This window comes from Grus americana, chromosome 17, assembly GCF_028858705.1.
Source record: "Grus americana isolate bGruAme1 chromosome 17, bGruAme1.mat, whole genome shotgun sequence".
Classification (NCBI taxonomy): domain Eukaryota; kingdom Metazoa; phylum Chordata; class Aves; order Gruiformes; family Gruidae; genus Grus; species Grus americana.
In genome coordinates, this window is record NC_072868.1 from 6,792,468 (window position 1) to 6,815,138 (window position 22,671).

Below are 22,671 nucleotides of genomic sequence, written 5' to 3' on the forward strand. Positions count from 1 at the left end.
GCCGGGACGCCGCGGTGCTCGGCGCTGCGCGGGGCGGGGCGGGGCCGGCAGGGGGCGGGCGAGGCCGGCGGGGCGGGGCGGAGCGCGGCGGAGCGGAGCGGGAGCACCAGCGGCCACGGCACCGGCACCGGCAGCAGCATGGAGCGGGGGCTGTGCGTCTTCGGGGACCCCAAGGTGAGGGTGGCGGCGCTGCCGGAGTCGCCGGGCTGGGAAACATAGAGTGTACCCGGGCTGAGGTGCTGGGCACAGGGGTGTGCCTCGGGGGTGAGAACTCGGACGTGCACCGAGGATGCGGCGCGCACACCGGGGCAGAGGCGCCGCGCACCGGGTCGTGCACCGGAGCCGAGCCGTCGCACGTGCACCCGGGCTGAGAGCCGGGGCGTGACCCGGTGCTGAGGCGGCGTGTAGCGGGGCGGGGGGAGCTGGGGCACGGCCGGGGCACGGCGGCTGAGCCGCGGGCGTGTGCTCTGAGGTCTTCCCTCGGCGGTACCAGCCGGGGTCTGCGCTGCCCCGGCCCGGTGCTCCCCGCTGGGACTCGCAGGAGCTGCCCCGGGTGTCCCGGGCACCCCGCGTATCCCGCCGCCGGAGCGGTGCCGGTCCCGGCACCCGGGCGGGGTCGCTCCGCTGCTCCGGGCGGGAGATGCGCCGGTAGCCCGGCTGCGGCACGGCCGGGAAGAGGCAAGCCCTGAAGGATCCCGCAGTCTGACCGTTGCTTTGGTGTACTAAAACCAACGTCTTCTCTTTTTTTTGTTTGTTTGTTTTGTTGTGGGTTTTTTGGGGGTTGGGTGGGGTTTTTTTGGTGTTGTGGGTTTTTTGTCTTTGTTTTTTTTTTTCCTCTTAAACGTTGAGTTCAGTTATTCCTCAGATACCTGAGATACCATCTTGGTGACTGCTGTCAGAGGGTGCTCCAGTCTTTCACTGTCACCATGTGCCATATAAATACAACTCAAGTCGGGTTATACAGTAACATAATTATTAATCAGATTATAAAAACGTTGAGAAGGCAGAAGAAGAAACAGATGTGGTTAGCAATAACCCTCTGTCTGATGGCAGAGCACTTCCCATGCTGCCGGACAGCTCAGCTCTGAGGTTGTGGTCTGGGTACCGGAGCAGGTTTTCTCTGCCTGGCTGCCTTCGGCGCTGACTGCCAGGCAGGGTTGGGCTCGTGGTGGGCAGCAAGGGGCCAGGGCAGTGGAGACCAAGAAAAGTGATGTGAGGGTCGTGGTGGTTCTGCTCTGGGAGAATCTCAGTGGTGGCAACTGTCTGCAGCTTTCCCAGGGAAGAAGATTGCCTCCAAAAACCCAAAAGGTTTTTTGTTTTGTTTTGTTTTGCTGTTTGCATCCCCTACCACTCCCAAACCATTTATCTCTCAATCTGACCTCGCACCAGAAATGTCTAGCGTACTTGGAAAAGCCTGTGTGCACAGGTCTGATTCGTTCCATCGCTGCGTGAGGTGTCCCTCTCAGGGAAGGTGACCCATGCGATAGTAGGCAAACCTTTATACCGAAATCCAGGGAGCACTGACATCTGTTAATGGTTAAAGCTTTTTTAAGGCTGCTTCCATTCTGGGAGATGTTGGTGTTTCATCAGCTCCACTAAGAACAAAAGCTGGTGGTTCACCCCAGTGATTTTAAACTTTTGGCTGAGAGAAGCAAGTTAAGTTCTTCTTTCACATGTTCTTCTTCCTACTTTTCCAGTGTGTGGGAGAGTGGGATGCCAAAGAGAGACCTGGGAAAAACTGCAGGGTTCAACTGCTAAGATCAGGCTTCTGTTGTCTGCTTGCCCGCAATTACGAGACTGGTTTTCCTGAGTCAGGCAGTCCCTTTCAGCTCTGTGAACCTGCTAAGTCAGGCCTGGGGAGAAAAAAAACCAACCAGGTCTGAAGTCAGTTAATGAGCCCTATTCATTCCCCTGGACCCTCTGCCATTGGGAATGATCAGTTTTGTGTTTCAGAGACGTTTCTGGTAACTGGAGCAGCTTCGAGCCCCGGCTGAACGCGTGGCCAGGCCTGCCTCCATGTTTTTTGGGAACTCACTGACTCCCAGCGACTGCAGCGGATGAACAGGGAGCTGCTGGGGCTGCTGGAGGGCGACTTTGAACCCTGCTTATCACAGGCCATAAAAGAGTAGAAAAGACCGCCGTGTCTTCGCTCGCTGCTGGCTCCTCTCCCCACAGGCCAGCCCTAGCTCGGGGCTCTTTTTCCTGCAGCTCCCGTGTGCCTTGAGCCACATTGCAGGGAGCAGGATGGGAACGGAGGCTTCTGGGGCCTCCCAGCAGCTGGTCTAGCTCTGCCACTGGATGCTTGTTTCCAAAATAAGCATCAGGTCACGCTGGGCAGGGGTTCCCGCAAGCCCTCCCAGGGCACACGGTGTGTGTCACGGCGTTTCAGGTCCTGTCCCTATCCAAAGGGAGGCAGTTATCTCCAACGTGTCCTTCGCACCTGGGAATTGGGAGAGATGGCCAGAACTGGCTATAGCTGTGTGTCTCCTGCCAGTGGTTAGGAGAGCGCTTGGTGACCAAATCCGGATGGCACCGAAGGTCCCCGCTCTGCTGCAGAGCACTGGCTGTACCTGGGGGGGGTTGGGTGGGCATCCTGCCCAGCTCCCTGTAACCTGCAGCCTCCCCCTGCTTGAGACAGACCTGCCCGTCTGTGCTGAGGTGATAGCACAGGCGTTTGCCTTGGGTGCAAAACTTTTTTAAGTTTTAACAATAATAAAAAAAAAATTAAAAAGGTGATTCTTATTGTGAGGAGTGCAAGTGGATGAGGGTGTGCAGAGGATGACGTCTTCTTTGGCTCATCCACTTCTTGTGCACAACCTGACCCCTGACTGTCTTGGCACAGGTCAAAGCCTGGTGCTGCCGAGGCTGCATCGAGCTCAGCCGTACCTTGCGCAGCGATGTGCGTACTCATACCTTCAGTAATGCCGCGCGGGCACGTTCTCAGATAACCTCACCATCTCCACTTGTCAGAGGTGATGGCAGTAAGAGACTGGTGTGGTGCTGCTCGAAGTGCAAGGACTCTGTTTATTGCTCCGAAGCATTCGTTCCAGCCACGTGTGGGTGCGAGGTCTGTGATGGCTCGGGGAGGTACGTGGCCCTGCCACCCCGTGGGAGCTGGAGGGTGACGCAGAGCCACCGTCGCCTATTAACACCTTGTGGCCCGATGGCTGCAGGAGCCTCGTACCAAGTAGCTGGTGCCAGGAGAAATGGTGCTAAAGGCTGCTCCGCATGGGAGCATCCTCCTCCTCCTGTGCCACCAAAGCCAATTATCAGATGAATGCTTCTCTAGAAAGCACAACTATTTCTTGCAATGGAGCAGTATGTCGTGTGGGTCTCGTAGTCTCCCACATTTCTCTTTTAAAGGCTCAAACTTTAATGTGTATGGCAGATTCGTCTCCGAAACGCATTTGTGGGTGTCATCAAGTTTGAGGATAATACTGTGCCTCTTTTACTTCACATCCCTCTTGATCCGGTCTCACCTGGTGCTTCTAAATAGTGTTTGTGGCGAGTTTATGATGAGGAGAACTTGGCTGCTGACAGTGCGGTTTCATAAAACCGGTATTTGGAGAGCACAGTTCATGCTCTTTGCAGTGGTTGGCATTCATCTTTTCTCTTCTTGAATTTTGATTTATATTAATGTTTTGCTGCTGCATGTGTCTAGCAATTGACAAATGACTGCTGTAATTAATCTAGTTTGCAGTTATTGAAATCAATAGAGTGAACTTCAAATTATCATCTTTTAATGTGCTGATAAATAATCCTGGACGAAGTCACTGCTAAGGGTTTTAAAATGATGCAACTTTAGCGGTTGCCTGGATTGTCTATTAACATCTGCTGGAAACCAGCAAAATAAAAGGTGAGGTTGATGTTACTTTTACCATGGTGTTAGGACTGACTTCGTTCATTGTATATATTTTTAAAAAGACCCTAAAACCACCTAATATGGAAATTCCCTCAGATGCATTAGCTTGGCTGGTGCTTGTTATGCCACATAATAGACAAACTGAGCAGTTAACTGCTCTGCCATGGTCTGCTGAGCAAACCGTAGAGTAATAGAGAAATTCTGTAGCTGAAAATACTTGGAATGTTGGGCTAAATTTTCCTCTTAATTCCACTAAATTGAAAATAATCAGACTTGATCTTTGAACGGAACATATTTGTTTGAAGTACCTCATTTTTTGTTTGAATTTATTTTTTGAAGCTTATTAAGTTTCAAAGAAATATTTTCAGAAGAGAAAAGTCAAGCCAGAGCCCTTAAAACTTCTCCTTTTTTTTTCTTTTTTTTTTTTTTTTTAACCTGAACCAACGCGCTGATATCTGCACTAAGGAGTCACGTGCTATGGTTGAACTAAAACTTTTTTTGCATAAAAATGGAAAGTGCTCGGTTTGCACTGACAGCCTTGCTGGGGGTTGTCTGTGCTGAGGATGCACAATTTATGGCCAGTTAGGTCTTTTGAACTCATCCCTCTGGCTTTCAACAGCTCTTTAGTAAAACTCTGAGATTTTATTGAGTGGCACTATGGTTTTTTTGATGCGCTGGCCGGCGGTCACTGAACTTGCTCTCAGCTGCAGCGCTGTGGAGGTGCAGAAGAAGGCCTGAAGGGTGGCTACACAAAGGTGGCCCTGAGGGTCCTCGCTGTGGCTGGGGGGAAGAGCAGTGCTCCTGCCCCAGGAGAGTGTTTGAGAGCTCTGCTGCTTTCTCGCTCTTCATCAGAACAAGCGTTACCACATCCAGGTTTGCTGTGAGAAAGGAAGGTATCGCTGGTCCTGGCATGGCTCCAGCGCTGGCGGAGCCCATGGTGCTGTTGGGGTCCTGGACCAAGTGTCGAGGTCCCTATTTAATCTGTCTGCGCAGGCGTCCTCTCCAAATAATCCGGAGTGGGTGGGAGGGAGACCACGTGTGCGTGCACCTCTGTGTGCCGAGGAGCAGAGCCCTGGAAGAGGCTCTGGGCTCCTGTGTTCACCTTATTTCTGCTTGCTCAGGCATCATGTCCTGGAGCCACAGTTCAGAGAAAACTCTTTCATCTTTAGCTGGGTACTTTCCTTGACTTAAAGTAAGGTCACATCACCCGCTTGTATTGGAAAAGTCTTGTGCTTTGTTTGCTCAAAACAAACACGCAGGAGGAGAGCTGAAGTGTAATCTCCAGTGCCCAGCCTCCATAGACGTGGAAACCTGTGAGCAAGGTGCCTGGGGGAGCTGAGCTGCTTGGTTGTGCCTCTGCTGATTGCATCCTTATCTGGGGCCAGCTCTCGGTGGTGACCCTTGTAGGCACACCTTTGCTTCTTCACTTGAATGTCCCTTGGTAATCTAAATAACCCAGATTAGTTCCCAGCTGCAGAAAACAGCTCCCCCAAGCACTGATCTTGAGGAACCCCACAAAGTTTTAGGTTGAGTAGCATTGCACAAGAGTTTCTTAGCACTTAGTTTAGGTCTCTCCAGACCCAAAGAAATGCATGGCAGTGGAGAAGTCTGTTGCTGGTGTTGGAGAGGAACCTTGCTGCTCTACAAGTGTCTCGCCTGCAGCAGCGGCAGAAGGAGGTGGCTTGCATGGGTGAAGGATGCCACTGAATTTGCTTTCACACTGATGGAAGTGTCATGTTCGGATGTTCTTGCAGGAAATGCTTGAGAAATGTTTGGGGTGAGAAGACAACAGTAGGTTTGGGTTGCTTAGTTTTTATATCCAGCATGAGCAAGTTTCAAGCCTGTAACTCCATCAGAAGATCACGAGGGCTGTTGAAAACCTCAAGGAATGGAGCTTGCATGGTTTTGGAATAGGAATCGGAGCTCAAGAGAGGAAACCATGCCAGGCATCCACATCTGGCGATGCAGATCGTGTCCATAGTCTGTTATTTTATCTGCTGCTTCTCGGGACATTTAGTCCTCATAAGTTGGATTGTGTAACTTGAGGTGGGGGTAAAGATCAGGTTTTGCCCTTTTAAAATCTTCATCCCTGTAGATTCAGATCGTGTCTTAAGGGTAGGAGAAGTGCAGGGATATCTTTTTACAGTCTGCTAGCAGGGGTGTCAGTGGGGATATTCATGACCCCGGGGCCAGCTGATTGCAATGGTACAGGATCAGCAGCTTGAGCTGCCCTGAGCCTGGCAGCTGCATTTTGCATCCCACCGGTGCGTGTTTCAGCGGTAGCTTCATGGCCATCCTACGGAGGATGAGCACCGTCCCACCCCTGCAGTGATGGCCTTTTGCAGCAGAAGCAGTCGATGAAAACCCTGGCCGTGAGTCAGATGATGGGTGTCTCTGCCTGCACGGCAGATGTCTAGGGCTGCGGGAGGAGGTGGGGATGGGAGCGAGCTGGTGGGCATCAGTGTGCGCCCCAGAGATGGACATTGCCGGCTCCGCACCGGGAGCTGGGCCGGCGGCGTTGAGCTCACATCAGCTGCTCGTGGACGCCTCAGAGGAGAGCGAAAGGATCTAGAGGTGGACAATTACGCATTGCCCTGCCTGTGGGGACTACTTGCTCAGTTTTCTTCCAGCTCCTCATAGTTATTGTTTGACACGTACCCTGACGTCAGAGGGTTTGTGGGTTTTAATTAGTAACCCTGGGCCATTTTGTTATCCATGCAAATATCCAGTCCTCTTCTGAATCCCACTCAATTCTTAGCATCCTCCAGCAATCATCTACACAGGAAAATTTGTGCTCTAACTAACAAGAACTTTGTGTATTAAGTTGCTGCTCTATGGTTTCATTAAAAAAATAAAATTAAATTAAATATGTATTTTGTAGGCTGTTCCATTGCTTAAAAGAAAACAGTTCTGGAAATGTGAAGGTCTAGCTGAAACATTTTACAGCTAATATTTTCCTTCCCAGTTCAACTTCCAGATTGCATTTGTCATGTTCTTCCAAAAGTCCCAGCTGCCTAACAGAAAAAGGAAAAAGCTTGCTTTTGCTTTTCTGGGGCTCTTTCTCCAGAATCCATGGTTTCAGCAATAATTGGGAAACTGGGTTTCAGAGTGAAGAGAACTGAGTTACTGTCCCATTTTTAATGAGTCAAAATATAAGTGTTTTATTTTGAAACCAGCTTGCTAGCTCTACGGGGCAACCTTTGTTCTTTTTATTTTTTACAGTGCCTTGTACCATGGGACTGACTCTGTGTGTACGATTAGAAAGCCTGTAAGCTCTGATAATACCAAGTAATTAACAATATATCAGGAGCTGATTCTTGGAAGTGAAGTCAAAGTTTTTGTTTAATGACTCTTAGTAAAATTAATTGATGCTTGGGTGTCCGTGAGTTCAAGAAGGAGCAAGATGGAAAGCAAAGGTGTTCAGGGTTTGCTCTTTTCACTTGTCCCAAACTCTAAACCATGCAAGCTAAATAAGGATAGGGCAGTTCCTGAAAATTACTGGAAACAGAATAAATTTCTAAAGATCTATTAAATGTGTGAGCTGCAGCAGCAATAAGAAAATATTTAGACAATACTTAGATATTGAAAAATAAACTTTATAATGATGGTATTTTAAAAATGTTTTTGTGCTTCCTTGTCATGATTTTGTCCCTGTAGTGGCTGCGTTTATACCCACGTTAGCACCAGCTGCTTATCTCTAAACATTGTCTGCAGCTCTAGGAGTACCTCACCCATTTCTCTATCTTACTGCAGGTAGAGCTTCACATCCACCTGGATGGAGCCATTAGACCAGAAACAATCTTGCACTTTGGCAGGTGAGTTGTGGGGAGGGAACAAAGCTCTGGGAGCTGCAGTCCAAAAGCATCATCCCTTCTGCTTGTCCAATTCTCCGAGAGAAGAGCTTGTGCTGGCAGGCTGGGCAAGCTCTCTCCCCTGTTGTGCAGGGAGCCAGCCTGGCTGGTGCTGGTCTTATCTCTGCACAGACGGGTCCTCTGGCCGCATGGTGCGAGAACGTTGAGCACATCCCAAAAAGCAGTGCTGCAGCAAGGCTGCACTGGTGGCAGGAACGTGAGCGCAGTGGTCGTCGGTCCTGTGAGCTGGACAAGCTAAGAGGAGCCACCATGAGAAAAGTACAGAAGATGTCTCATAAACAGAGCTGCCTGCCTTTGAAGTTTACCTGGGAAATGGCAGAGTTGGTGTATTCTTGTTTCTTTTTCCACGTTACTCATTGCAAAAGCAAGTTAAATGAAAGCAGGCTGGGAGCGTCTTCTCAGTGGTGGTGCCGTACCACAGTCTTGGGAGGAAAAACCAGCTTGGGTGCTCCTCCCTGCCCTGCTGCTGCGTGCCTTGGAACCCAGGCTGTCTGCCCGGTGTGAGCAGTGGGGGAGTTGTGCTCGTGGGAGGGTGATCCAGGAAAACGCTTGGCAGTGACTTAGAGAGGCTGTTTCCTTGACAGAGCCCACGTGCATCCTCTTGTTTCAGCGAAGGTTGTGTGGGAAGCGCCAGGGCGAATGATTAACTGGTGCGAGGACCTGGCTCCACGGTTGTAAGCAAAATAAACTTAAGGCTTCTTCTAGCTGTCACTATTCAAAAAGCTAATCGACGTTAGCAGATACCCTCAGATCAAGAAAGTGGCAAGCTTAAAGGTTTTGGGAAACAGCTCTTAGGCATGACTTTGGTAATTTTGGGAGGAAATCAGTTCTGAGGAGGATAGGAAGAGGTTCTGGTGTCCTGTGAGCCCAGCAGACTCCAAGGCAATGCGATCCTAGGGGGAAATAGTCTCTAAGGCAGCTTTTTCTGCAGGGAGTGGCCATACGTTTGGCAGTGCAGTCGGAGTAAAGAAGGTGGCTCAGAGATGTCCGTCTCATTCATTGCAGGACATCTGTGTGGCAAACTGAGTTGGGATTCCTGCTGGCTCTGCCTGTCTGCTGGTGGGCTGCAGGGCAGGAATACAAGTCCTGATGGACAGGAGAGTCGGTGCAGACTCCCTGGGGCTCTGCTGGGTCCCTGCTGCCAGCAAAGGACAACTGCTGGTTGTAGTCCCCAGGAGGGATGTAGGAGCCCTGAAGCCCAGGAGACAGCAGCCATCTGAGGATCCCGTGCCTCTCTCTTGCTTAGGACAGAAACCTTCGTTGCCCAAGTGCGTGCCGAGCTCCCTCTTATTTTTAAACAGCCCCGGCACCCCTGGGGCTGCCAGCCCCCGGTGCTGTGCTTGGCTGGGGTGGAGCAAGGCTCTAAAACTGGCGCTCGCACGCGTGTAAAAGCAACAGGGCAGTGTAGGAGGCTGTAGGAGACTGCCTTAATAACCTCACCCTGGACACAGAAGGCTGCTTGTGGTCTATTTTTAAAGGTAAAGAGCTAGAAATAAATTTGCCAGGTGGTGGCTGACCATGTACAAATAGCCCAAAGCTGCTGGGGTGCACAAGCCCCCTGGGGCAGTGGCTGAACTCGGCTGGTTTTAGAAACTTTGGCTCCAATTCTGTCAGGTCTGGGTCAGGCTTTGCATCCCCCCTGCCCAGCCAAAGGATTTAGAGCTGTGGCAGATCCCTCGTGGGACGGGGTGTCCCCAGATGAGGTGTTCCTCTCTGCAGCGGGACGGTGTGCACGGTGCTGCCCGTGGCTGGAGCTAGCTCTGGGCAGGACACCGAGCTGCCGGCTGCACGGAGGTAATCCTTCGGAAAGCACATGAAAGAGGTCAGGGAAATAGCTTTGCTGTAAGAAACTTTCCCTAGGCAGGTGGAGGAAGATGTGGGCTGGTTCCTGGAGCAGTGCCGTGGAAAGGGCAAGGCGAGGAGGAAAACCGATGCCTTGGCGGTGATGAACGTTCCCTGCCAAGTGCCAGCAACTTAATCTGTGCAGATTGCATGTGAAGGCTGAGCGTGGGGCTGGTTTCCTTCCTGCCCGAGCAGAGAACGAGCAATGTTTCCTGGGCGCAGGAGCAGGGTCGTTTGGGCTGCTTCCCTGCAAGGTGCTCATCAGGACGGCTGCTGGCATCGGGGCGCTAACGCCGTCTGTGGTGGTTTGTCCTTATTAGCAGAGAGACCCATCAATCAGCTGTAAAGCGTTGTGGCAGGAAAGAGGATTAAAAACAACTGTCTAGTTATTATTCCTAATTTAGGTTGGCATTCACGGGCAGAGTGACAGCCTGTGGGGTGGGGGTGGCAAAGCCTGCCTGGGAAGCGTGCAGCATCCTCGTCTCGCAGCCCCCTAAGCCCCGCTGTCACCCCACCAGGGACACCTCCCCCCACCCAGGACTCCAGGTGCTCCAGGGACAAACAGCCTCTTCCCTCTTGGAAGGGTTTAGGTGGGCTTTACCGCCTCCATCCCTTTGGTGAGAGCAGTTGTTAGGAGTGCCATTTGCTCCTGCGTGGGAGGTGTCCCCATCAGAGAAGATGCCACCGTGATGTTGGGCTTGGGAAGTGGCTCGCTCACAGGAGCTGCTGGCGTTAAACCCACAAGCCACGCTTCTTGCATGCGTGATCCTGAGCCTGGGAGCGTCTCCACGATTTTTCAAGCCTTCGAGCCTGCATAACTGGAAATTAATTTTTCTAAAGAATTTTGGCAATTCTGCCACTAGGACTAGGAGGTGCCAAGAAATAATCCAGAGCCCCTTTAGATGAACTCCTTCCTAAGCTTAAAATGTGCTCTGGCTGTGTTCCTGCCGGGTTGGTCTGGGCTTGTATTTTGATTTGTTTGTGCTTTGCCTGTATTTTGGATTGCCTTCCTCCCTGCTGAGATTCAGGGCTGCATCTGCAAGGAGATTTTGGAAGGACAACATGTGCCATATCTTTTTTGTGAAGAAGTGGAGGTTAATACTGCCAGCTCAGGATGCAATTGCTGTATGAAGTGGACTGATTAGAAATCCAATAGCCTTCCCCATCAGTAACACATGGCTTTATCCCTAGGAAAAGAGGGGTTCCTCTCCCTGGCAGCACGGTTGATGACCTCCTGAAGCATGTCAGCTACAAAACACCACTGACACTTACCCAATTTCTAGAGAAGTTTAATCACTACATGCCTGCTATTGCGTAAGTACCCCATGTTTTGCTTCTTACCCCGAGCCCTTGGCAGCACCCATTGGATAATGTTGCTCAGCCTTGGAGGTCACCTCGCCCATCCCCAGTGTGCCCCAAGGGTGACAAGTCCCAGTGATGGGTCCCACTGCCGTCCCTGCAGGGGTGACCGTGAGGCGGTGAGGAGGATCGCCTACGAGCTTGTAGAAACGAAAGCAAAAGAAGGCGTCATCTACGTGGAGGTCCGGTACAGCCCTCACCTCCTGGCCAACTGCCGCGTGGATCCCATCCCCTGGGGCCAAACCGAGTAAGTGATCCCGCCGTGCCAGGGAGCCGGTGGGTGGCCGGTCGGACATGGAGAAGGCATGGCCCATGCTGGTCAGGCAGCGTGTCTTCACAGTCTGGTGTAACCAAACCTCCTCTCTCCTCCAATGCAGTGAGCATGGCACTCTTCCACCTCTCTTCCCCATAATAGGATTTGTCCTCTTATAACATCTCTGTGTGCTGTCATGTTTTAACATCCCTTGCTTTGGACACGTAATTCTGCACGTGCAGAGCAGCTGTGCTCAAACTTCTGGCTGAAGCCGTTCTCTGTGTGAGGGAAAGCAGTGTTCAGATATGGATTGCCTGCCTGCAAAATGTGAATTTGAGCTGGCAGAGACCATGGGAAATGTTGGAAGGGGCTGGCGATCCAATCCCTTCTTTACACGGCATCCCCTGTGTGATGTGTGCCTCTGATTAAATCAGTGCTGGGCTCTGTGGCCCCTTGCAAAATGTGCTGTGATGGGTGTTGAGCCCCCATGCTTGCCCCTGCCCGGCTGCAGGCGGTTGTGCCCTAATGAGGTGCTCTGGCAAAGAGCAGGTTCCTCTGCTCGGGCAGGATTGGCATCGAGTTCCCCGAGGCCTTTCTAAATCTTACTATCATCTTTGCATGCTTTTGTGCCCGACACCTGGTAGATCTGGGCATGGCGTGGGTGTAAAAGGTGCTCTTCGGCTCTGGGCGGTCTCATCGGGCTCCTCTGGATGTTAAGGCGAGTGGGACCCTGGGCAGCCTGGGGTTTTGCGTGGGGTGTCCCGTGGGGATGCTGGGCTGGACCTGCGGCTCCTGCCTGCCTCCCTGGTGAGTGTCCAGCCTCTCGCTGACGGCTTTTCTTCCCTGCAGGGGAGACCTCACTCCAGATGAAGTCGTTAACCTCGTAAATCAGGGACTACAGGATGGAGAAAGGGATTTCCGCATCAAAGCCAGGTCTATTCTATGCTGCATGCGCCATATGCCAAGTAATGTATTGCAGCTCCCCTGCTGCTCTGCTCCCCTTCCCTGACGCGTGGCGGGGGGGGACGTCCCCTGGGTTCAGGTCCCTGCAGGTCCTGCGCCCTGGGCCTGATGCGGGACCAGGCAGTGCTGAGGAGGAGTAGGGGTTTTCTTCTTGGTGGGGGTTGTCTGCTCCCTTCACTGTGGGGAGAGGGTCTGCTGGATGCGAGAGTGGGGGTCTGTGGGTACGACCAGTACATGAAAGATCTTGCTAGAAGACTTTTCTAGATTTTTCAAGAACGGGCTCTTCTGTCCTCTCCTGGGGAGATGTGATTTCTGCTTGTGACTTGCTCCCTGCCCAAAGGCTGGAGCTCTCCTTGGGCCAGTTGAAGCCATTGCCACAGCGAGCGGTTGCATCTGCTATGACCGTCTGGTGGGTCTGAGAGCGAATGGTCACAGGAGGAGGACCAGGCATGAGATCTCACACTTTCCCTGCTCGTGGTTGTGCTGCTACAGCAGCACACTCCTTCATTAGCCTGGACCATGGATCACAAGAGAATCTGCTGGCTGCAGTCTCTGCTGGTTTAAGCTAAAAACACCAGTAAAATATACTTAAGTCACATGTATAAACTGTTTTTCGTAAAATCAGCAGCTCTGAATGTTGTTGGTAACTGATGCTGTGACCCAGAATAGGAAGAAAACCCAATTTCCAGTGTTTCATTGGGCTGCCAAGTTCTGCGAGCATCTTCCTCTAGGGGAGGATGCGGTCAGAGCGAGGATGTGTGACAGTAGCTGTTCTACGCCTTTGCTATGAATATCTTCATATCTCACAACAGTTTTACGTAGGCTTAGCAGAGTAGATAGTGGAAAGATCTTTGTTAATGAGTACGTGGTTAATTTGTGTCTAGAAATGTGAAAAATTATATTCTTGGAAACTGGGAGATTTAAGAGTGGTGTCTGTTTTTTTTTTCCCTGCCTGCACAATCAACCCCAAACAGTACTTTGAAAACTTGACCCTTAAATTTCTGGTTTCTAGGAAGAAAACATTTCTCTTTGTAGAAACTGGAAAGCCGTAAGGCGGTGTCATATTTGGCTGCAGTTACAGTCTCTGCCAAGGCACAAGTGGTAAAGGCAGAAGGTGGTGGGAGCACCTGAGGGCACATGCAGAATGTGCTTGCACAGCAGGAGGGATTGCTTGTGCAGACAACTGTTCTCATTCCTGTGTCCCAGGGCACCAACGCTTACCCAGAGCCAGTGATGCTCTCGACACAAGCCTTTAGTGCTGCGTTCGGGATGTGCCGCACAGCGAGAAGCCACCCTGTAATTTATGAGCTGCTGAGAGAAAGGCAGGGATGCCAGCCAGAGCTACCTCATATGAAACTTGTTAATAAAATAATAGCTCTAACCCAGTGAGTTGGAAACTGATGAAAAAAGATGCAATTGCACACGTTTCCTTACGTGTTGGTATGATTTGGGGTTTGTATGTACACAGCAGGTGCCTGTTAATTATCAACACTACCCTTTATGTCTGTTTCTTGGCCTTTTTGCTCAGGGTAAGTGCTATGTGAGCTGGTAGATGCATGTCCTTTCTCAGAGGTTATCTTCTCTCCTGATCAGAGATAGCTCTGAAGTAGTTGTTGGCCCCTTGTTACTCCCTTTCTCACTGATACCAAAAAGATAAGACTTTGCGAGCGTTAAAGGCCAGCCTTCCAGGAGGCTGCGCAGCTCCTTCCCACCAGGAGTAGCATCCATCGTCTTGTCTGGGGGGGTCAAGGATGCTCTGCGACAGGGCAGGGCTGACTGTCGTACAGGGCCCCCCCAGAGATCCCTCCCAGCCCAAACTCCTCCGTGACACAACTTGTCTGTCCGACAGGACGGTTCTTCCCTCGCCCACCTGGGACGGGGTGAAAGCTCAGGAGCAAGCTGAGGGATTTCTCCCGCACCCCATGTTACAGCCCCTGGGCTGTGCAGCTCAGCTTGCCTTGGGCCAACTGCAGAGTCACCGCTGTGTTCAGAGGGGGTTTTTCTGTTTTCTTTTTTCTTTTCTATTTTTTTTTCCCCCCTGCCAAAAGTGAGCAGAAAAACATGACGAGAGCAGCTTTATAGCTGGTAAATGCATTTGATTTCCCTTTGATTGATGATGGATTAATCAGTTGGCAGCTTTTATTTGCCTGAAGATGGCAGACCTTCCTAGCAGTTTGTTAGCTTTCTTTTTGAGCGTCAAATTTTAGGAAAGACCAAAGAAAATAGCTCTAGCCTTCTAGTTATATGACCAGGATTTGTTTAGAAAAATGCTGAAGGTGTGACTCTTACCGATGCTTTCTCCTGAACCCTGGTGCTGTCTCTTCCAGGCTGGTCTCCGGAGGTGGTGGAGCTCTGCAAGAAGTATCGAAACAACTCTGTGGTGGCCATCGACCTGGCTGGGGATGAGTCCCTGAAGGTGAACAATTCCTCCGAGCATAAGGCGGCTTACGAGGTTTGTTTAATAAGCTTCTTGAAAGAAATTATGAGAAAAACATATATTGAGGGGACATGCATGAGGGCATACATAGTATGTTAGTCCAATTGGGAACAGCTGAGACAGCTTAAAAATTTGTTGCAGCTATTAAAAACATTCTGTTAAATAGCAAAAGTATTTGTTTATATTTCCTAAATGATTAACGTCAGGCATCATTGCTTAAACATGGCCTTAGAGCTGGAGCTCAGCACGCTACCCCGCAGCACTGCGTGCGACACGAGTGATGTGGAGCCCGTGTCCCCCCGGCAGCGCCGTGCTGCTGTCAGCTGGGGTCTGCTCCTGGGGTCGGCAAAACCACGGCTGAGGGTGGAAGAGACTGGCCTTTCCATCTGGCAGAAATCACCCCAGGAGGCAGAGAAGAAGCTGCGTGTTTGAAGTGCTTTTATCTGATCATCTCAAATGCAAATGCTGGAATGACTTCAGGAGCCTGACCAGAGACTCTCACCAGACCTCAGCGCTCAGAGGGAAAGCTTCGTGCCTCGCTCCTCCTTGCCGCTGGGGGTTTGGGGTTTCTGGTCCCCTGCATCAGTGGGAGAGGAGGCTGTGTGCCATCACTGCCCAAAAGGACGGTGGTTTGCAAGCAGCGCTCAGGTCTGAAACGACACGGGGCTTTCTTGGGGTCTTTGCCCCCATCAGCGGACGCCAATACAAGGTCTGTGCTGGCTGAACTGTGCGGTGATAAACTGAGACACGGGCACAGGGTTTGATTAACTGATGAGCAGGCGTGTCTCATCCTGCCCTGGGGTGCCGGCAGTACCCGGGTCCGGACTCCCCCCGTCTGAAGGATGCGTCTTGTCTCTGTGCCAGGCACCGAGATGCTGAAGCAATCCCTGCTCCCGACCATTGGCTCCTGTTGGCCTGCGTGGCAGGGAAGCACATCCCCATAAATACTGCTGCTGTGCTCCGTGGGGTACGTAATGCATCCAGGGGAACGGGAGAGACCCGTTGTGTCACCCAGGCAGGCACGTTCTGCCTCGGAGCTCTCGGGGCTGCTGGAGGGGAAAGAGCGGATAACAGCGAAAACTCAACGTTGGCCACTGGCTGCAGAGGGGCACAAGCCAAGGATCCCAGAACCACCGTGTCCAAGGAGATGGCGATCGTGGGAGGAGGAGCCATGGGGAAGCACCATGTGTCCTCAGACAACTGGGTTGAAAAAGGGATTAAGCCACTCCGGGGAAGATATGCCTATGGATGGATGTTAGACATAAGCTCCCTCCTGGACGCAGTGGATGCGGGGTCAGGCTTCAGTGGCCAGGAGAGTTAGTGGGGAAGTCCTGGTGCCTGTGGTGTTCCTCACCCCTCCACTTGTATCCCCGGCTCCTGTTGGGATAGTTAGGGATGCCTGTCTTGGGAGTGGGGAGCAAGAGTTTCTGGTTTGTCTTCATCCTATGTAGAAACAAGTGGAAAATGTCAGTGCTGGTGTGAGTCTGTCTCTCTTCTTGGTCTGGTACTTTGGCCAGAGGGATTTGGTGATGTTAAAAAGTGTAAAATGTTAGCTGTTTGGGGAAAATCAACACTCACTTAAATGGGGGGGTACAGGCTGCCTCTTGGGTCGATGCACACAGGGTTCTTCTGTAGATGTCCCAGGCAGAGCCTGGCCTGACCTTTGCTGGGCCTGGATGTGCAGCACATGAGGAGCTGAAAATTAAGTAACGGGAAAAAAAAAAAAATCATGAGTGAAAAGCCCTGAAGGAGTGCCTGGGAGGAGCATCTGCTGCGAGATGGGGCTTGCAGCCTGCACACTGCCGCTGGCTGGGTGGCCCTTCTCCAGCGAGGCAGGAGCTGGGCTTCCCTCGAGGCTGTGCAGCTTCCCAAAGCCTGGGTGATCTGTGGTCACCCTGCAAGGGGTTTTTTTTTAGGGTGCTCATAGAGAGCATCTCAAAAAGCCCCAAAGCTGCACCCGCAGGGTCCTCCCAGCTGGGCTGCCTCCATCCCCAGATCCTTCCAGGAGAGAGGTGCTCAGTGTCTGAGCATCGCTTCATCTCTGCCCTGGGGGCTTTTAAATTCTCCCACTTGGCTGCAGCCAGCCAAAAAGGTAGAAGTTTCAAAGACAGGAACTGCTGCAAGGTTCATGCAGAAGGGCAAGTGGGTGGAGGAAGGAGAGCTTCGAGCTTGCTGTGCCATCTGGAGAGGAGACAGCGGTGAGCTCACCGGGTATTAAAAGACCCTGAGGAGTCTGGTTGGGCTCCAGGGGAAGGTAACCAGGCTTTCTAAGTTTCTCTGCATCTGGCGTTACCGAGCTCTTCTCTCGCAGCCTATGCTACAGCAGAGAGCGTGCGCCTCTCGGGGTGCAGGGCTCCTGATGTGGGGGTTCTTTGTGCAGAGCCCTATTGCTTGTGTTGCCAGCCCAGGGGTTTGCTGACGTTGCTGCGGGTGATGGGACAAGACCGTGTCCTCCCTTTGCTTTGCAGGAAGCTGAAAGATGCGGGATTCATCGCACCGTCCATGCTGGGGAGGCCGGCCCGCCTGCCATGATCAAGGAGGTACAAGGAGCTCCCGGCTCGGGGCAGGGAACGGGACAGACTGGGGCATCCCGAGGCAGAGAGGGGGGCAGGGGTGGGAAGTGCCCCTGCACCAGGGAGAGAGGAGCCCGAGTCCTCTGCTATTCACAGCAGAGCAAACATCGGGGACCCAGGCAGAGATCTGGCCCCAATGGCTCAGAGAAGGACGTCCCCGGAGCTGGCTCAGTGGCGTGGGGTGTACCCGTGGTGGGGCAGGGCTGTCTGGGCGAGCAGGAGCAGAGCTGGTGCTCGGAGGCTGTACGAGGGTTTTCCCGTGTTCTCTAGGCAGTTTATCTCCTGAAGGCCGAGCGCATTGGCCATGGCTACCATGTCCTGGAGGACCCCGAGCTCTACAAGGAGCTGTTGAGAGCAAAGATGCATTTTGAGGTGAGGACGTGTGGTGGGAGGGTGGCAGGCGGATAGCTGCTGTCCGAGTCGAAAATCAGCCCTCGCTTGGGCTGTGCTACAGCCAGGCACCCAGGCGAGGGACGTGACCTGACAGCCGCGCGCTGACCGTGCATATGGTGACCCAGGTGCCCAAAGCTCCACAGCAACAACGGTGGTGACGCCTGGCTGTTTGCTGGGAGCGTTGGTGCAAGGAGCACCGGTGCACACAGCAGCTTGCAGGAGGTGTGTAGCAGAGAGAAAGGGATCCTGGTCTGGCTGAGGGTAAATTTTGGAGCGGCTGTTCACTAATTTATATACATCAAGCCTGCAGGCTGCTCCTCCCACAAAGCGAGCTGCTGAACCAGGGCCTGTCTGGTCGGAGGGTGGAAGTGCCTGGGAGTTACTGTGCGTGGGCAGATTTCCTTGGCTTTTCTCCAGAATGGGTGTATCCAACTAATCTATGGAATATATATGTGTATATACTTTATGCCAGGGGTTTCTTAACTGTGGTCAACATACAGCTGGTGGCTGACTGGCCACGGGAAATATCCCACCGGCTCCTGCCACTGTCACGCAGGCCGTGGGCTCTTCACATCCATGTCCCGGGACGCACACCGCTCCATCGGAGCAGCGCTGAGGGGCACTTGTGAACAAAGCTCTAAACCTGTATCTGGCTTTACCAGCGTGCTTGGCTATCTGCGTATGCAGCTGGGGTTCAGATCTGTGTGGTTGATTCTGGTTTCCATGTTTAACTGCCCCAAACAGGTCTGCCCTTGGTCCAGTTATCTTACTGGAGCGTGTCTTCCGGACTTTGGGAAACACCCAGTAGCACAGTAAGACTTCTCAATTATGTGCAATCTTAAATAACCAGGATTCGGGTCGATTATAGCTGCTTTACTGCTTTACAAAGGAAATACACACGTAACCACTTAGGAAAATTTGGTACATCCTCGCCCTTCGACACAGAGGGGCCCGGTGCAGCTGGAGGGGTGCGGGGTCCCTCGGGGAGGCTGTCCTGTCCCTCCTGCCCCTGCTCTGAGCTGGGGGGGTGAGGTGCTGCCCACCACGCATTAGCCCTTGGAGGTGAGAGCTGAGGTTGCTGAACCGCTGGGTGAGAGGTGCCCGGCTCCTTGCTGCACTGGAGAAGCAGATCAGTGCGGAGCGGTGGGGAGACAAGCCAAGCCCTGAGGTTTTGTGCAGCAGTGCAAGCTGCAGGCACAGCTGCGAGGTCTTTGCTTTTACTGCATTTTACCCTGAGAAGTGCACGACCAGTGCCGCTTCCAGTGTTCAACCCAATTTCCTTACAGATTTCGGAAGGATCAAGCGAACTATTCTATAAATACAGATGACCCCCTCATCTTTAACTCAACTATTAACAAGGATTACAGCATAGTGAAGGACTACATGGGCTTCACTGAAGAGGAGTTCAAGAGAGTGGTAAGTCAGCCTCGGCTGGATGCTCTGCTGATGTGCTGGTGCAGCCCAGAACAATCCACTTTTTTTTTTTTTTTTTTTTTTTTTTTTAAAAAAAAGACTTTTCAGTGGAAATCAGAAAATCCTGCACTGGCCTTGTAAGCACGAGGCTGAGGAGTGCTGCTGAGCTGGCTGGGTGGGGGGGGATGTGGGGAGCGGTGTGAGCTGTGGGGAGCAGGAGGATCCAAGTGCTGCTTTGTGCAGGGTGGGCTCTGCAGGGCTTGCATCACTTGGGCTGACTGCTTTGGGCTTTATGGGTAACGGGTCAGCGTGGAAATTGTCCGCTGACGTCCTCACAGCAGGTCTTAGCAGGAAGGAAGGAAGGTGTCTCTTTCTTTTTTTCCTGGATTTGGAATTGTAGGTAGGTTATTTCAAGGCCTGGCCCAGAAATTAGGAAGATTCAGCAGTTACAAAAGTGCTTGCATTTTTTTGCACGTATAACATGAGTATGCAACAACTGAGCTGGAAACGAAGTGACTGCTGGCTTCGGTTTTGGCGCGCACAGTCATTTATGTGTCTTGATTACATCCTTGATTTTCTAATTACTCACCCAAGACAGAAAGACAGGAAAACTGTTGGGAATTTGACTTACCTGCTTACCAGGGGGAGCTTTCCTGGTTTGCATTGTCAGCACTTTCACCTACATGTCACCCAAGATACTTGCTCCGATTGGGAAGTGCAGGATGCGCTTTACAAGAGAGTATCAGCCCTGCTCTGAGCTCTGCCTGGAGGAACAGGAGTCCAGGTCTGGAAGGAGGAACAAGGACAGCTCTGGATCCACAGCTGTTCTGCTGCCAGCTGTCCTCTCCTGCTCTTGCAAAAGCCAGGTGGCTCCTGTGTAATAAAAGAAAGGTCCCCGCACAAGACGGGCGAGCGGGTTAAATCGCACAGCCAGGCTGTGTCCCAGAGGTGGCCCGTCAGGCTGCCACCACCGCTGTGCCGGGAGAGGCTCTTGTCCGAAGGGGAGCTGGGAGTGTAGGGACGGGTCTAAAGTACGTTTCCTAAAAACTCCAGAGTGTTTAAAGACCTTTGCTTTGTGCCTGCTTTGTTCCTCTTGGGACTGTTGCTAGTGGTGGGCCAGAGGAGTTGCTCTGTAAATTGAGGCCATGGGAATGAATCTTGGAGTGGAAACTTTACACTCTCCCTCGCCTGCTGCTGCTCAAAGCCAGATGTTTGGATGTGCACAGCCCCATGTTTGTGTCTGATGAGTCTTAATGTCTCCCTTGTGTTCCCCCTCTGCCTCCCCAGAACATCAACGCAGCTCAGTCCAGCTTCTTACCTGAGAAGGAAAAGCAGGAGCTGCTCAACACCTTGTATGAAGCCTATGGGATGGTCCCCAATGCATCATGACCCATCCCTGCGAGCCAGCGTGGAGCAGCGGCCCTTCTTCATGCGTGCTTGACTCTTCTCTGTGCTAGTGGGAGCACCGGGAGAAGGTGCCTGGCGCCGGTGTCTATTACTGGCACCCATGTTAACCCTTACAGTGCTAAGCAGAATCGGCTATCACATACACCTACCCATCACCACCACAAACTGTCTCCCAAATGGATATCCACCTTCCTATCTTGCTGTTGTGCCAGCAGACTGAAACTGCCTCCTGGCCTGACTCCCCTCTCCATCTGTAATGAGAATAGAACTTCCTCTGGGGTTTTTTTTTTTCTTTCCCCCCACCTCTTACCCTGCTTTATCTGTCCTGCCCCACTGACCTGCCAGCCCCCGTCTGCAGTGCAGAAATAACCACCTTTAACTGTCACTGTTAATCTTGGGTTAATCTTGACCTTTCTAGGTAAAAGGTGGGTTAGTGCTGACAGGGAGCGAGCAGGCACTTCACAAGCAGAAGCTTTATTCCCATCTGTGTGGGAAGGAAGGTTTGGCCACAGCTGTATTTACCCAGGGTTAGTCTTATACTAACAAGACTGGAACAAGAACAAGCCGGAAGCTGGTGCTCTTGCCCGATCTGAAGGGCATTTAAAAAAAACCGCAAACCAACAACAAAACACAATTATTTTGGCATCCTTTCTTGGATAAGGACTCCTATGTATCAGACCTCTCAATGTCACTGCTGCAGAAGCGCACACCTTGGGCTTGGGCTCCAGCTGTGCTCACAGCTGGCCATGACCATGCTCACACACACATAGGAAGTTGGAACATATTTTTACCATTTTGGGCCAAAATCTGCCTTCTGGGACTTTTCCCAGTTTTGTACTCATCCTGGAGAGTTCCTGTGGACTGTAGTTTGCTCTTCCTCTATCTTTGTTTAGGACTTGGAAAAACCATGATCGATTGCCTGTTTTAACCATTCTGCCCTCTTCCTGACTTGACGTAATCTTTAGGCACTATTAAAACTGCTTAAGTAAATTAATAAGCTAAGGCCCGATGTCACATATTGACTCAGGTCCCATCTGAATTGCTTCTCTCACTCAACCACAACACTGGCTAGAAGTCACATCTTCAGTTTGGTGGAGAATTTATACAGAAATATTGCATTATAGTATTTTTACTTAATATGCAATAGAGCCATGCATCCAGAGAAGAGACCGTAATTTTATTACATGAGTGTGCGGTGTGCTTTAGCATCCCAGGTGTCTGCCACGATGCTTACTCCAAAGATACTATACCAAAAAGTGGCCTTCGACAAGGGGCTGTGGTCACCATTACCATGGACAGTGTGTCAGACTGATCCAGTCTCAGCCAGCAGCAACCATGTGCTGGGAGTATTTCCATTCTTTCTGGGCTTCCATATTTGTCTTCTGAGTAAAAAGCTCATCTCTGAAGAACATGGTGCATATATACACCTCTATATATATAGCTAGATAGATGGATATGAGAGAGTGAATTTCGTACTTTTATAAAGCAAATGATAAAGCATCACTTTTAAGAACATGATTGCGGTAAGAACTAGGCACTTTTTTCGGTAATTTTTCTCCAAAAATTGTTTCTGAAGAAGAGTTGCTTGTTTGGATTCTGGACAGTTGATTGTTAATCCCGTTTAATAAAATAACTGATTTATATTAAGAGAGAAATCCTCTTGCCTTTCTGTTCAAGGGAGACTGTTAGGAGCCATGGACCGTGGTCCTCAGCGTGAGCCATCATACCCCTGCTAGAGCACGAGGGTTAATGGGTAGGTGTGATACGGACTTTGCTTTCTCCTGCTGCCGGGTTGGAGCCCTTTGACAGCCAGAGGAAAGGCATCCCTGCTCCCCTGCTAGACAGGCAAGTTGGATTTATGGATGCAGGTTGTTCCAACCTCACGTGTCCTTTTCCCTTCGGTAATCAAAGGGATGTGTGTCACGGCTAGAAGCAGCAGTGCTATCACTGTGTGCTCACGTTTTCAAGCATGTATCAAAACTAGTTTACAATATTTTTTTTCCCCTGTCTCCTGAGTTTTGCACAGTTGGTTGATGCTAAGAGCCAAAGTGGTCCAGCCTGGGCTGCCTGGCTGTTGGACTGCACTGCCAGCTCGGGCAGGGGAGTGTTTGCTGAAAGACTTTCTGATCATTTAGTGCTGGGTTAGAGAGTTTGGGGAGGTCCAGCATGCCTCTGTGCTCGGCTGAAATGAAGGGCTCAGAGCATCCGTGTGCTCAGCAGCTTTGCAAGTCAGGACGTGGCTGGATTAAGCCAGTGCCCTCGGTCTTTCAGCACAATCGGCGACGCAGCTGACCTGG

The 22,671-nt window shown here is 51.6% G+C and overlaps 1 protein-coding gene across 1 annotated transcript; it reads left to right on the forward strand.

The window, feature by feature from the left end:
• The first annotated feature begins 99 nt into the window (after window positions 1-99).
• ADA (adenosine deaminase) lies at window positions 100-22,016 on the forward strand. Its single transcript, XM_054845611.1, has 11 exons — window positions 100-174; window positions 7,616-7,677; window positions 10,768-10,890; window positions 11,039-11,182; window positions 12,038-12,153; window positions 14,479-14,603; window positions 17,057-17,128; window positions 17,432-17,533; window positions 18,299-18,366; window positions 18,841-18,970; window positions 20,255-22,016. The coding sequence occupies exons 1-11, from the start codon at window positions 139-141 to the stop codon at window positions 20,354-20,356; spliced, it is 1,080 nt and encodes a 359-aa protein (XP_054701586.1). The 5' UTR covers window positions 100-138; the 3' UTR covers window positions 20,357-22,016.
• The last annotated feature ends 655 nt before the right edge of the window (window positions 22,017-22,671 follow it).

Excerpts from the sequence above, each read along its gene's own strand:
- ADA (XM_054845611.1), top strand. The coding sequence starts at position 139 with ATGGAGCGGGGGCTGTGCGTCTTCGGGGACCCCAAG. Across the intron at positions 7,678-10,767 it reads ACAATCTTGCACTTTGGCAG|GAAAAGAGGGGTTCCTCTCC; the intron begins GTGAGTTGTGGG and ends CTTTATCCCTAG. Across the intron at positions 17,129-17,431 it reads CGCCTGCCATGATCAAGGAG|GCAGTTTATCTCCTGAAGGC; the intron begins GTACAAGGAGCT and ends CGTGTTCTCTAG.